This window comes from Hemitrygon akajei, chromosome 5 (assembly GCF_048418815.1).
Source record: "Hemitrygon akajei chromosome 5, sHemAka1.3, whole genome shotgun sequence".
In the NCBI taxonomy this organism is placed as follows: domain Eukaryota; kingdom Metazoa; phylum Chordata; class Chondrichthyes; order Myliobatiformes; family Dasyatidae; genus Hemitrygon; species Hemitrygon akajei.
The window spans coordinates 137,994,653-138,010,660 of NC_133128.1; the positions used below are offsets into that span (position 1 = coordinate 137,994,653).

Genomic DNA, 16,008 nt, shown 5'->3' on the forward strand with positions numbered 1-16,008 from the left:
TAGATCACATTATTCACCTTTATAATCAAGCCAATGCTCAGAAGAACCACAGAAAATCTCTGTCACTGATGGAAGATCAGAGGTTAGGACAAGTAACGGTGTTGTTCCTATCGTAGCTCCCTGTTCATTATGCTGAATGACATGTAATTGGCACCCTCCAGTGCCTCCTCTGCAGCAACTGACAACCATCCTCAATCCATTGAGATACATTTATTATGATGTAGAATTTTGAAGAAATAACTTGTTTGCATGCAAACTTATGAATGATGGACATGGGTGCATCATTCACCTCCTCAAACCTGGTCCACCTTTAAAAGAGATCTTACCAAAACTGTAGGTTATCTAGATTCAGTAGCTCACAAAAGAACTGCTATAGCAGTTCAGAGTGTAGATCACAGTCAGATGGAAAGTATGTTGATAGCTGGAACACAGATTATGGGTGTTATACAGATTGGTGAAGAATATATATATATGGGTGTGTCACCATATTACTACCCTGAGATGCATTTTCTTGCAGGACTTCACGGTAAGTACAAAGGAATAGAATAGAATCATTGAAAAACACCACACAAAGATAGAGAAAAGATGGCAAAATTGTGCACATACAAAAAAAAACAAAATAATAATAAAATAAATATTGAGAATGTGCGTTGTAGAGCCCATGAAAGCAAGTCAGTGGGTTGTGAAATCAGTTTTACGTTGGGGTGAGTGAAGTTATCCTCTCGAGTTTCGAAGCCTGATAGCTAAGGGGGAATAACTGTTCCTGAAGCTCATGACGTGGGACTGAAAGTGTGTACCTCCTTCCTGATGGCAGCAGCGAGCAGAGAGCATGGGCTGGATGGTGGGGGTCCCTGATGATGGATGCTTGGTCAATCTGAACACCCCAACCCGGTTGATTTTTAATTAGTGGCTGTCAGCAGCTATCAACAAGCAGAACCTCTATTTTATGACACCTCCTCAGAATAAAACAAAAAGTGATTGCCAATTTTTGAAGTGTGTGACAGTACAGAAAAAAAGTGGCTGCCAATTTAGCAAGCAAGAAACTGTAAAAAGGAAGAATATGATGCCTTTATCATTTGGGGCATTGAGTACAGGCGTTGGGGCGTTAGTTACAGCTGTTCGGTTGATGGTGGGACTGCACTTGGACAATGATTTGTAGTTCTTGTCACCTCACTATAAGAAGGATGAGAGTAAGCTAGAGAGCTGGTAGAAAAGCCTCGGAAGGATGGAGCCAGTACTGGAGGACCTGAGGTAAAAGGAAACACTGAATAGGCTGGGATCGTTTTCCTTAGAGGGAAGGAGGCTGAGGGGTGACCTGTATTCTACTTTCTATGTTCTTTCAGAGGTTCACAATCTCTTTCCTTGGGCAGGAGAGCCTGAAACTAGATGGGCAGAGACTTAAGGTGAGGAGAAAGTTTTAAAGGACATCTGAGGAGTAGATTTTTCACACAGGAAGTGATGGGTGTGTTGATCTAGTTGCCGGATGAGTAGGCCTGCTTCCAAGCTATAGAATATTCCTCTATGCAATATAGGGATATGACATTAGGATTATTACCACTAACATTTTAAAGGGTTTAGGGTTTACCTTTCCTGCATGAGTCTGAAAATTCCTCTCACGAGGCGGTGTGTACAATTTTAGTTGATATTCCAGTGCAACTCTATTGGACTGTTGGAGGTAGTATGCGACATTAAATAGAGATTTCATCTACCTTCTTGGGTGGACTGCACAATTAGGAATACAAGCAAGTGAATGCGTCCTGTTGCTATGGCCAATATTTCAACCACAACCACAATTGGTCACTGGGCCACCTTATCTGGCCATTGCCATTGGCACCGTCTTGCTCAGAAAACACTGGCTTCTTCATTTCCAATATTTACTGAAATAACAACACTCCGAGATCCTTGCATTAACTGTAAAATGCTTACAGACAGCCTGAGATCATGAAAGGCACCACATAAAAATTAGCTGAGTTTCCTCTTTTCCTATTAAATACATTTCCAAATCCATTGAAGTTTCACATTAACTCACCAGCCCATTTTGTTTCCAGCACCAAGGCTAATGCGAGCTGAAGGAGGAACCACTTGACCATTTCCTGTAATTTTAAAGAAAAATTGACAGATTACTATCTTCATTTGAAATTGAATATTACATTGTAAGCTTGCTTGTTCATTAAAGTTGGTGCACTTAAGTTTATTCAGTACTGAAGCATTATACCTGTTCAGGGAGTTTACTGTTGTGTTCATCACTGCTGTATAAATCCCCCCAAGCGCAAATGCCAAGGACGTACTGGGAGAGCTTTGCAGTATCATCAGCTCTCCATAAAACAAGCATCAGGATGGTCTCTTCATAAAATGCAGGAGGCTTCAATCACATTTACCTACAGAACATTTTACACAGATTTCTCCAACACGTCCCCAAGGCCACTGGGAGAACAAACAGACTGGATTGTCTGTGATTGGACTACGTGGTACTCATAAAGACATCTCAAACCCTCACCTTAGTCTCTCTGACCACAGCTCCATAATATAAATCCAGCATACTGACTGCTGCTGAAACCTGAGAAACCAGTAAGAGGACCATCACTGTATGGCCTAATGAGGCAATCTCTACACTTCAGGACTGTTTTGAACAGACTAACTGGTGGATGTTCATGGAGACCGCCACAAACAGAAAAGACATAGACCTTAAGGAATATGCCTCAACTGTCATTGCCTACATCAGTAAGTGTGCAGATGACGTTGGTGCCTCAAAAACAGTCATCTCACTGCCCCACCAGAAGCCCTGGCTGAAGGTAAAGATGTGCTCTCCATTAAAAACCTGGGATGTTGCCTTCAAGTCCAGGGACACAACAGCTCTCAGAGGAGCCAGGTGAAACCTCTTCTTGGGCGTCAAGAGGGAAAAAGCTGCCTACGTATAAAAATTTTTAGAAAGTCCTGTACAATAACAACCCCAGCGTATACTGTACCAGTTACATCTCCCTCCTTGACACTCTAAGCAATTTTCACTCATGCTTCGAGGCACGCAACACTTTGCCGGTCATAAAAGCTGCACACCTCCCAGGTAAGAAGCCACTGTCTATAACATATGCAGAGAGTCAACCCCAGCAGGACAGCCAGGCCAGACAACATTTCAGGCTGAGCACATCAGCTCACTGACATCTTCACGGACACCTTCAACACTTCACTCATTCAGGCTACTATCTCAACATGCTTCAAATCAACCACCATCATTCCCAAACCAAAGAGCTCGACACCTTCATAACTAAATGACTACCTTCCGGTGGCACTGATGCCAATCATCATGACGTGCTTTGAATGGTTGATAATGGTACATATCAAAATCTCCATTCCTGCCACACTGGACACCCATCAATATGTTTTCCAACGGGACCACTTCACATCAGATGTCATAGTTATTTGTCATGCACCTGGCTCTGACACACCGAGAAAACAAGGACACTTACATCGGAATGCTGTTTCTGGAATTCAGTTCCACACCATTGCTCCAAAGACCTTGGTCAATAAACTCCTACTTCTTGGTCTAAATACTCTACCTGACAAACAGACCTCATGCAGTCAGGATGCACAACGGCTCCTCCCTCCCCATCATCCTCAACACGGGTGTCCCCAAGTTGTTGTACATTCTGAGCCCATTGCTGTACATTCTGCTCACACGACTGCATGGCCGAACACCCGAGTAATCACATCGTCAAGTTCACCGAGCACATGACAGTGGTGAGGTTCATCACCAACAGCGATGAGGCAGACTACAGAGAAGAGGTGGAAGAACTCAAGGCCTGGTGCCAGGCAAATGACCTCTTCCTTAATGTCAACAAAGGAGATGGTTATGGACTTCGGAAGAACTCGCGCCACTCACACCCCCTCTACATCTGTGGAACAGCATTGGAAACAGCAAGCAGTTTCAAATTCCTGGGAGGAAACGTCACACACACCCTCTCATGAAAGCCTGTGGTGGACAGGAAGACTCTGCAACGCGTAGTCGAAACTACTCAGCATCTCACAGGCACCGGCCTACCCACCAGCAATGACATATATACAGAATGGCTGATGGAATTTAACGCAGATGAGTGCAAGGTTTTACACAGTGAACAGTAGGGCACTGAGGAGTGTAGTAGAACAAAAAAATGCAGGTCCATAATTGGTTGAAGGTGGCTTCACAGGAGAATAGGGCTGTAAAGAAAGCTTTTGGCACATTAGCCTTCATAAATCAATATATTGAGTACAGGAGATGGGAAGTTATGTTGAAGTTGTATAAGGTAATGGCGAGGCCTAACTTTGCAGTATTGTGTACAGTTATGGTCACCTATCTACAAGGAAAGATGTAAATAAGATCGAAAGAGTGCAGGGAAAATTTACAAGGATGTTACTGGGTCTGGAGGACCTGAGTTATAAGAAAAGATTGAATAGGTTAGGACTGTATTCTTTAGAACGTAGAAAATTGAGAGGAAATTTGAAAGAGGTATGCAAAATTATGAGGGTATAGATAGAGTAAATGCAAGTAGGCTTTTTCCACTGAGGTTACATGGGACTACAACCAAAGGTCATGGGTTAAGGGTGAAAGATAAGAAGTTTAAGGGGAATATGATGGGGAAACTTCTTCACTCAGAGAGTCATGAGGGTGTGGAATGAGCTGCCAGCGTAAGTGGTGCATGCAGACTCGATTTCAATGTTTAAGAGAATTTTGGATAGCTGCTTGGATGGTAGGAGTATGGAGGACTATGGTCCTGGTGCATGGATTAGATGGGCTGAAGGGCCTGTTTCTGTGCTGTACTTCTCTATGACTCTAAAGGTGCTGGAAAAGGGCCAGTAACATCATTGATGATGCCACCCACCCTGTTCATGGATCGTTTGTCCTACTTCCATTAGGGATGAGGCTACGTAGCATCTACACCAGGACTACCAGACTCAAAGACAATTACCTTCCCCAAGCAGGAAGGCTGATCAACACCTCCACCCACTAATTCCATTTCTACATTATTACATCCTGTCAGTCAGCTTATGTACAGCCTACCATCACTTTATGGCATAATATCAATGAATGTAAGCTACAGTATCTTATGTATATATATTTATTGAGTATATTTTTTTATTATTGTGTTCTTTATCTTTTGTGGGTTTTTTTGTACTGCATCAGATCCAGAGAAAGATTATTTTGTTCTCCTTTACACTTGTACAGGAAATGACATTGAGCAACCTTGAGTTCCATACAGCTGAACGTAAAAGCTGACAAGCAGCAGTGTTGACTTTCAGAAATAGTCTCACGTTGTGTCTTTGGAAGAAAGATCTTTTTCAACCAGAATTTTCTTATCGCTCCACTCCTCACAGTTCGCTGCACCTCTAAGTTTTATGCTATGTGGAGATTTGGAAATTGTTTTCTGTGTACCCAATGATAAACCTGAAAAGGTCTAAAAATTTACCTTTTAGCGACTGATTTTAACCTGATCTGTTTATTTATTTTTCTGGCCTCCGGTTTAAATGTCAGGTTTATAGTTCGTATTCTTCTTCTTCTTCAATTGTCCATTGGAATCCAATGACGACATCCACTCCTTTAACGGTCAGATCTTTGATGACTATACAGTCCTCTCCTGGACCCACAAGTTCTATTGCAGGTGGGACATGTATATGTGGTAGTGATGGCAACCATGGCTGCATTTCTCCTGGCTCTCTTCTGCTGTCTTCTGGTTGTTCTTTCCATTTCCAGAATAGGACCCCCATCCCTACATAGCTGTCGCCAAGTGTTACGGTCAGCAGCAACATCCTCCAGGTCCTCGGGTCTGATCTCGCACTTCCTTAAAGCATTCTTCATCTGATCCTTATAGCGCTTCTTCGGCCCTCCAGCTGAGCGTTGATCATGAGGTAGCTGGCTGTATAACACTCTGCGGGGTAGCCGACATGGGGGCATCCTTATCACGTGCCCCAGCCACTGCAGCTGACACTGGGTGATCATGGCCTCAGTAATTCTGCAGTTGGTCTTTACAAGTATTTCAGTGTGAGGCACCCGCTCACACCAGGTAATTCCCAGCATGCGCTGAAGGCAGCTTATGTGGAAGCGCTCCAAGAACTTGATGTGACGGCTGTAGGTTACCCAAGCTTCACAGCCATAAAGGAGGGTGCTGACACAGACTGCTTGGTATACAAGTCAAGTCACTTTTTATTGTCATTTGGACCATAACTGCTGGTACAGCACATAGTAAAAACGAGACGTTTTTCAGGACCATGGTGTTACATGACACAGTATAAAAACTAGACTGAACTACGTAAAAAACACAGAAAAAAACTACATTAGACTACAGACCTACCCAGGACTGCATAAAGTGCACAAAACGGTGCAGGCATTACAATAAATAATAAACAAGCCAAAAGGGCAGTAAGGTGTCAGGCCAGGCTCTGGGTATTGAGGAGTCTGATAGCTTGGGGGAAGAAACTGTTACATTGTCTGGTCGTGAGAGCCTGAATGGTTCGGTGCCTTTTCCCAGACGGCAGGAGGGAGAAGAGATTGTATGAGGGGTGCGTGGGGTCCTTCATAATGCTGTTTGCTTTGCGGATGCAGCATGTAGTGTAAATGGCCGTAATGGCGGTAAGCTGACCTCACTATCCGCAGCAGGGTCTTGCGATCCAAGATGCTGCAATACAGCGACCTTTGTGGAGGGACGAAGGCTCCTGTTCTGAAAGACTCTACGCCGAAGTCTCCCAAAGGCAGCTGATGCCTGTTTAATGCGGCTCTGGATGTCGTTGTCAATGCCGCTATCCTCAGAGAGAATACTCCCCAGATATTTGAAAGATGGCACTACTGACAGCATTGTATTGGTATCGACACACATACCAAGATACAGAGGAAAGCTTTGTTTTGCATGCCAGACAGATTATGCTATACATAATTAGAAACATAGAAATCTACAGCCCATTACAGGCCCTTCGGCCCACAATGTTGTGCCAATCGTGTAACCTACTCTAGAAACTGCCTAAAGTTTCCCTACCGCATAGCCCTCTATTTTTCTAAGCTCTGTGTACCTATCTAAGAGTCTCTTAAAAGACCCTATTGTGTCCGCCTCTACCACCTTCACTGGCAGTGCATTCCACGCACCCACCACTCTCTGTGTGAAAAACTTACCTCTGACATCCCCCTTGTACCTGCTTCCAAGCACCTTAAAACTATGCCCCCTCATGTTAGTCATTTCTGCCCTGGGGAAAAGCCTCTGGCTATCCACATGATCAATGCCTCTCATCATCTTATACACCTCTATCAGGCCACCTCTCATCTTCTGTCGCTTCAAGGAGAAAAGGCCAAGTACGCTCAACCTATTCTCATAAGGCACACTCTTCAATCCAGGCAACGTCCTTGTAAATCTCCTCTGCATTCTCTCTATAGCATCCACATCCTTCCTGTAGTGAGGTGACCAGAACTAAGCACAGTACTCCAAGTGGGGTCTAACTAAGGTCTTATTAGTTAAGACAGAGGCAGTAAAGAGAAAACAGAATGCAGAATATAGTATTGCAATGGCAGAGGAATTGTAGTGCAGGTTTGACCACTAAAGTGCAAGGGCCACAACGTTCATGTATAAGAGTTCATCTTTTCATGACTGAGAGGTCCATTCCAGAGTCTGATAGCATCCATCCTTTAGTCTGGTTCTACCTGCTCTCAACCTTTTGTATCTTCTGCCCAATGGGAGAACGATCCAGGTGGGAGGGGACCTGGATTATATTGGCTACCTTCACAGGGAAGTGGGAACTGCAGGCAAAGTCGACGGAGGAGAGGCTACATTTTACGATCCACTGGGCTGCGTTCACAACTCTGCAATTTCTTGCTGTCTTGGGCAGAGTGGCTGCCATGCCTTGCTGTGACGCGTCATTACTGAATATGACGCACAGTTACGGCTAATCTCAGCTGGCACCGGGTAAATACGTCCCTTCAAAGTTTTCTCCACAGCTCACGCGAGACCTTTTATGTAGTTTGTGACCCCAAAATCCTCCAGCTATATCACGAGTAATAATATTGCTCACTTACTGTAGAACAAAACATATTCTATTGCCAAATGTGTATTAGAAGCATGGATCCCAACTGAAGAAAATATGCCAGGAGCTCTGAGTTACTCATTGCCTATCTCTCACTTCAATGGGCACTCCCATTTCCTCAAGTACTACTACCCCTTTCCAACACCACAATACAATTTGAATGCACTTTGCTGATTATATTGACGACTTATGATGATTTGGGTTCTCAAAAAGATAAAACACTCAAGCTCACATGCTACAAAACCTGGTACAAACCTCATCTGAAATTATCCTGAATAAAACCCTTTTAATAAAAACATATGGACAATTTTTAATTTCAATGCCTCACAGCTGCCACAAGTGGAATTGCTCCACAGCACAAGCAAATTGTTGAATAGGTTTTGTTGACCAACAAATTGCGTTATCCAAACAATCAGAAACAATGGTAGAATATAAACAAAATAGCACCGCTTTTTAGCCAAAAATGGTTGAGAATCTTGTCAAACTCAACAGTAACTATCTGAAAGAGCCTCAATTACAATTATGTGCTGGAGGATGAGAGGTGGCCTGATAGAGGTGTATAAGATAATGAGAGGCATTGATCGTGTGGATAGCCAGAGGCTTTTTCCCAGGGCTGAAATGGCTAACACGAGGGGACATAGCTTTAAGGTGCTTGGAAGCAGGTACAAGGGGAATATCACAGGTAAGTTTTTCACACAGATAGTGGTGGGTGCTTGGAATACACTGCTAGCAAAGGTGGTGGAGGCAGATACATTAGGGTCTTTTAAGAGCCTCTTGGATAGGTACATGGAGCTTAGAAAAAGAGAGCTATGTGGTGCGGAAATTCTAGGCAGCTTCTAAAGTAGGTTACATGGTTGGCACAACATTGTGTGCCGAAAGGCCTATAATGTACTGAGTGTTCTATGTTCAATGTACAATTCTTTCATTTTGTCCTTGATCTAAAGAAATGCTCAAATGCTTCAACTTGGAATTGTACTTGTTTGGTTATTTCCTTTTCAAGAAAAATGTCTAAAATATATTCACTGGAGTGTTCTCCTAAGAGAGAATGAATGCTGCCTATTAGTTTTAATTTTGGTACCAAACAATTGCTGTGAGCTCCACGTCAAGCAATCACATTGCTATTCAGTGGTAGTTTTGACCGAGCCAAGACACAACATCTTCAGATTTCTAAAAGCAAAATGTAACCTGATCCCTAGACACCATTCAGGCTCTTGTTGAGAGTTGATCATTTGAACACTAGGATAAAGAACCAGCTATAGAACTCCCACAAAACATGCATGACCTGTGGCAAGAGTGAAGAACCAACGTGTTGAGAGGCTCAGCGATTTCTGAAAATAGATTCTGATATCAACTCTTGTCAACATCATCTGCATTTTGTGCACATTAGAATTCCCCAATCTAACTTGATCATGAGCATATGCAAATAAGATTGCTCTGATAGTAATTTGTATGGGGAATGGTCTTTCACTGCCCTCAGTGCGGGTTCAATTTGTGTTATAGTTCTGTTGATCATGCTCTTCAGTGAATTTATCTCTTGAAACTAGGTTCAATTGCACTGTAATACTAAGGACATATTTTGGTTTAGTACATTGCTGGAAATGTGACATTACTATTCAGTGGCAACTTCACAAATCTGGGAACTCATATACTCACTGCTTTGTAAATAAACTGTATTTAGATAAATTGGCGGCTACCAGATAAAATCAATTTCTGGATCTGTATAGGATACAAAACTTTGGATTTGTATTTGGTTAACTGCAAGATTTCTCAGAGGGGAGACTATGTTTTCCCTTTTCTGCTTGCTATTTTATCATGTTAGACAAAGAGGAAGTATCATATCCCAAATCTAATGCTGAAATAACATGGGGAAACAATGAATTTCAGGGCTTAGTAGTCCCAAAACCTACATCTGAAATAATGTTGCAGAATCCACTTCTCCTGGGTCATGTGCAGTCATTGTATCTTCTCAACACTAACATCCACAGAATTAAGATAGAAGTAAGCAGTGGATACTCTGGCCTGGTCCTACTCCCTTCTGACCAGGAGAAACTGAATGGCCAAACAATATACTTTTCTATGACTCTACGGCATTTTCCCATTCCCCAAATGAAATCAATAAATCTTCAGTAACTATATCGCAACTAATTAGCACAGCCATAAGAAAGTCTTTCGTTGCCAAAATCAAATGTAGTGACAGAGCCCAAGATCCTTTTCTCCCTTCCTGCCTCAGCTCTACTGCACCATTGAAACCTTCTGTCAAAATATAGACAATCCTGGAAAGAAATATTGCTTGTGCAGTATTATATTGTATGTTCAATACAATACTGCGGCTGCATATTATAATCTGATTATTTGTTGCTGTTGTTATTTACAAAGCAATGGATATATTGTGATAGCATTGAGAGTTAATGTTGCCACTGAACAGTAATGTCACATTTTAGGCTGTCTCAGGAATACACTGTTCTAAAATATATGTCCAATATTACGATGTAATTGAACCTAATTTCAAGAGATAAATTCACTGAACAGCAGAACTAACAAAACTAGAGTACAAATTGAAGTAGTGTTGAGGCCAGTGCAAGTCTAGTATCATTGTATTGCACATTAAAAATAATCTTTCCTCTTTTAGATAGCGCATGCCTCTTACAACCAGTCCCTCATCTCTGATACAACTTCTACAGAAGGTCCTGTGGTTTTCCTGTGCATTCTCCTATTTGGAGATACATAGCAGCTCAGTTTCCGAACCAAGTAACTTTTTTTTTCTAGCATATAGAAATGTTGTCTTCAGTGACAAACTGGGAGCCAATAAAGGACATAAGCAGAATGCGCAAGGGCCTTCAACTAACCTGGTGGCACGTTCCCATAACAACTGAGGCCCAATCTCAGGTAGACATAAAGCTGGATATAATACATCTTAAGACACTTGTTCAAAGGAGAATGTGAAAAAAAATCTGAGCAATTTTGATCTGTCAGCTGATTTCTCTCTCTCTCTCTCTCCCTCTCTCTCTCATATACACACACACAAAGAACATAGAATGCAGAACAGGGCAGTACAATACAGGCCCTTCAGCCCATAATGTAGTGCTGATCTTTTAATCTAATCCAAAATCACTTCCCTCCCACATAGCCCTCCATTTTTCCCTTTGTTCGTGTGCCTATCCCACAGTAACATGGGCCATATTGTGTCCAGCCCTGGGGACTCAACTGTCCTCATGTTTTTTAAAGAAATTCCAGCACATCCTCTTTCTTATCACGTGCCATGCACCAGTGAGGGTAAGAACTGGAGCACTTGGCAGATAAATTTGAGGCTGAGGAATTGGTGCAGGGGGCAAGGGTTCAACTTATGCATCACTGGGATCTCTTCTGGGGAAGGTACAAAAGGAATATGTTACAAGGGGGTCCTTGTCTTGTGAGCAGGCTTGCTAGTGCTGTTCAGGAGGGTTTAAATTAATTTGTTGGGGGAATGGGAACCCAAGAGATAGTACTGAGGATGAGATAATTGGATTACAAGTGGTGACAGTGTGCAGTGAGATTGCTATCAAGGAGAGGCTGATGACAGGGTAGACAGACAGACAAGCAGACATACTTTATTGATCCCGAGGGAAATTGGGTTTTGTTACAGCCGCACCAACCAAGAATAGTGAAGAAATATGGCAATATAAAACCATAAATAATTAAATAATATTAAGTAAATAATGCCAAGTAGAAATAAGTCCAGGGCCAGCCTATTGGCTCAGGGTGTCTGACACTCCTAGGGAGGAGTTGTAAAGTTTGATGGCCACAGGTAGGAATGACTTCCTATGACACTCAATGTTGCATCTCGGTAGAATGAGTCTCTGGCTGAATGTACTCCTGTGCCTAACCAGTACATTATGGAGTGGATGGGAGTCATTGTCCAAGATGGCATGCAACTTGGACAGCATCCTCTTTTCAGACACCACCGTCAGAGAGTCCAGTTCCACCTCCACAACATCACTGGCCTTACGAATGAGTTTGTTGGTTCTGTTGGTGTCTGCTACCCTCAGCCTGCTGCCCCAGCACACAACAGCAAACATGACAGCACTGGCCACCACAGACTTGTAGAACATCCTCAGCATCATCCGGCAGATGTTAAAGGACCTCAGTCTCCTCAGAAAGTAGAGACGGCTCTGACCCTTCTTGTAGACATCCTCAGTGTTCTTTGACCAGTCCAGTTTATTGTCAATTCGTATCCCCAGGTATTTGTAATCCTCCACTATGTCCACACTGACCCCTTGGATGGAAACAGGGGTCACTGGTGCCTTAGCCCTCCTCAGGTCCACCACCAGCTCCTTAGTCTTTTTCACATTAAGCTGCAGATGATTCTGCTCAAAAATTGCAGTCAACAGAACGAGTTGCAATGTAAAAGGCAGACAGAATCAAAAAGGGTGAATGCAAGACTGAAGGTGTTATATCTGAATGCGCACATGATACAGAATAAGGTAGTTGAACTTGTAACACAGTTACAGATTGGCATGTATACATTGTGGGCATCACTGAATCAAGGCAGAAAGAGGATTATAGGTGGTAGCTTCATGTCCATGGATACACATTGTATCGAAAGGACAGGCAGGTAGGCAGGGGGTGTGGCATGGCTCTGAAATCACATCCTGAGAAAGAAGTGACATAGGATCAGAACGTGTTGAATCTTTGTGAATAGAGCTCAAGACCCTGATGGGAGTTATATACAGACCCCCAAACAGTAGTGAAGATGTGATCTACTAATTACTATGGGAGATAGAAAATGCATACCAAAAGGGTAATGCTACAATAGTCATCGAGGATTTCAATCTGCAGGTAGATTCAGAAAATCAGGTTGGTGCTGGATCCGCAGAGGGGAAATTTCAGAATGCCTTTGGGGTGTTTTTTCAGAGTAGCTCATGGTTGAGCCCCCTAGGGGATCAGCTATTCTGGATTGGGTGTTGTGCAATGAACTGGAATTGATTAGAGAGCTTAAGGTAAAGGAACTCTAAGGTGTCGGTGATCATAATATGATAAAATTCACCCTGCAATATGAGAAGAAGCTAAAGTCAGACATATCAGTATAACAGTGGGGTAAACGGAATGAAGGCATGAGCGAGGAGCTGGCCAAAATTGATTAGAAAAGAACACTGGCAGGGATGATGGCAGAACAGCAATGGCTGGGATTTCTAGGAGCAAATCGGAAGGCACAGGATATGTATGTCCCTAAGAAGAAGAAGTATTCTAAAGGCAGGATGATGCAACCATGGCTGACAAGAGAAATCAAAGCCAACATAAAGCCAAAGGGAGGGCACATAACAGAGAAAAATTCAGTAGGAAGTTAGAGGATTGGGAAACTTAAAAACCAATGGAAGGTAACTAAGAATGTAATAAAAAAGGAAAGGACAGAATATGAAGGTAAGCCATCAATAATATTCAAGGGGATACCAGAAGTTTCTTCAGATATATAAATTGTAAAAAAAAGGTGAGCAAAGATATTGGACAACTGAAAAATGATCCTGGGACGAGGAAATGGTGGACAAACTGAGGAAGTATTTTGTATCATTCTTCACTTTGGAAGACACTAGCAGTATGGTGGAAATTCAGGGGCATGAAGTGAGTGAAGTTACCATAACTAGAGAGAAGGTTCTTGGGATACTGAAAGTTTGAAGGTAGTTAAGGCACCTCCACCAGAAGATATACACCTCAGAGTTCAGAAACAGACAGCTAAAAGGATTGCAGAGGCATTAGTAATGATCATTCAAAAATCAGTTGATTCTAGCATTGTTCCGGAAGAATGGAAAATTGCAAATGCCACTCCACTCTTCAAGAAGGGAGTAAGGCAGAAGAAAGGAAATTACAGGCCGAGCAATACACACAATGCTGCAGGAACTCAGCAGGCCAGGCAGCATCTATGGAAAAGAGTAGTTGATGTTTTGGGCCGAAACCCTTTAGCAGGACTGGAGAAAAAAAAAGCTGATGAGTAGGTTTGAAAGGTGGGGGAAGAGGAGACAGAAACACCAGGCGATAGGTGAAACTTGGACGGAGAGGAATGAAGCAAAGAGCTAGGAAGTTGATTGGTGAAAGAGACAGAAGGCCATGGAAGAAAGAAGAAAGGTGGGGAGGTTATGGATGGGCAAGGAGATAACATGACAGAGGGACAAGGGAATGGGAAATGGTGAAGGAAAGTTTACTGGAAGTCTTAATGGAAGTTTGAGAAATATGACCCCAACAGACTCACAGATGAAGTGTTGTCTCACCTGGAAGGACTGTTTGGAGCCCTGAATGGTAGTGAGGAAGGAGGTGTAGGGGCAAGTGAAGCACTTGTTCAGCTTGCAAGGATAAGTGCTAGGAGGGAGATCAGTGGGAAGGGATGAATCAACAAGGCAGCTTTGTAGCAAGTGATCCCTGCAGAAAGCAAAAAGTGGTGGGGGGGGGGGGAGGAGAAAGATGTGTTTGGCAGTGGGATCCAGTTGGAGGTGGTGGAAGTTACAGAGAATTATGTGCTGGACGCGGAGCCTGGTAGGGTGGTAGGTGAGGACAAGAGGAACCCTATGCCTGGTAGCATAGCAGGAGGATGGGGTAAGAGCAGACGTGCATGAAATGTAAGAGATGCGGTTGAGGGCAGCATTGATGGTGGAGGAAGGGAAACCCCTTTCTTTGAAAATGGAGGACATCTCCTTCACCAATCAACTTCCTAGCTCTTAGCTTCATACCTCCCTCTCCAAATTTCACCTATCGCCTTGTGTTTCTCGCTCCCCTCCCCCCACCTTTTAAGTCTATTCCTCAGCTTTTTTTCCTCCCGTCCTGCTGAAGGGTTTCGGCCCAAAACATCGACTGTACTTTTTTCCATAGATGCTGCCTGGCCGGCTGAGTCCCTTCTGCATTCTGTGTGTGTTGCTCGGATTTTCTCTTGTGTGTGAAATTATAAGTCAGTTTAGTCTGACTCAGTGGTTAGAGTTGATGGCTAAAGAAGTGGTCTTAGGGTGCTCAGAGGCAGATGATAAAATAGGCAATTTCAAGGGAAACTCTTGCCTGACAAATCTGTTGGATTTCTTTGAAGAAATAACAAGTAGGAGAGACAAAGGAGAATCAGTGAAAGTTGTGTACTTGGATTTTCAGAAGGCTTTTGACAAGGTGCCAGATATGAGGCTGCTTAACAAGTTAAGAGCCCATGGTATTACAGGAAAGATACTAGCTTGGATAGAGCGTTGACTGATTGCCAGGAGGCAAAGCGTGGGAATAAAGGGAGCCTTTTCTGGCTGGCTGCCAGTGACTAGTGGTGTCCACAGGGGTCTGTGGTGGGACCGCTTCTTTTATTACATGATATGTCAATGATTTGGATGATGAAATTGATGGCTTCGTGGCCAAGTTTTTGGATGATACAAAGATAGGTGGAGGGTCAGTTGGTTTTGAGGAGTAGAGCGGCTACAGAAAGGAGAATGAGCAAAAAGGTGGAGATGGAATACAATGTCTGGAAGTGTAGGATCATGCACTTTGGTAGAAGAAATTAAAGAGTTGACTATTTTCTGTAAGGAGAAAAAATACAAAAATACTGAGGTGCAAAGGCACTTGGGAGTCCTTGTACAGGATTCCCTGAAGTTTAATTTGCAGGTTGAGTCTGTGGTGAGGAAGGCAAATATGATGTTAGCACTCATTTCAAGAAGACTAGAGTATAAAAGCAAGGACATAATGTTGAGACTTTATAAAGCACCAGTGAGGACTTCACTTGGAGTACTAAGCACAGTTTCGGGCCCCTTATCTAAGAAAGGATGTGCCGACATTGGAGAGTGTTCAAAGGAGGTTCACGAAAATGATTCTGGAACTGAAAAGCATGTGACATGAGGAGTGTTTGATGGCTCTGGAATTCAGAGAATGAGGGGTGAGCTCATTGAAATGATTCTGGAACTGAAAAGCATGTGACATGAGGAGTGTTTGATGGCTCTGGAATTCAGAGAATGAGGGGTGAGCTCATTGAAATGATTCTGGAACTGA

The 16,008-nt window shown here is 43.0% G+C and overlaps 1 protein-coding gene across 2 annotated transcripts in view; it reads right to left on the reverse strand.

Moving 5' to 3' along the window:
- The window catches only part of itgb2 (integrin, beta 2), a 99,623-nt gene that overhangs the window by 58,804 nt on the left and 24,811 nt on the right, over positions 1–16,008 (reverse strand). For both annotated transcript variants that reach the window (XM_073046630.1, XM_073046631.1), the window contains exon 2: positions 2,030–2,093. In XM_073046630.1, the coding sequence (XP_072902731.1) occupies positions 2,030–2,090 (61 nt within the window). In that variant the 5' untranslated portion in view covers positions 2,091–2,093. The remainder of the gene's footprint in view (positions 1–2,029; positions 2,094–16,008) is intronic.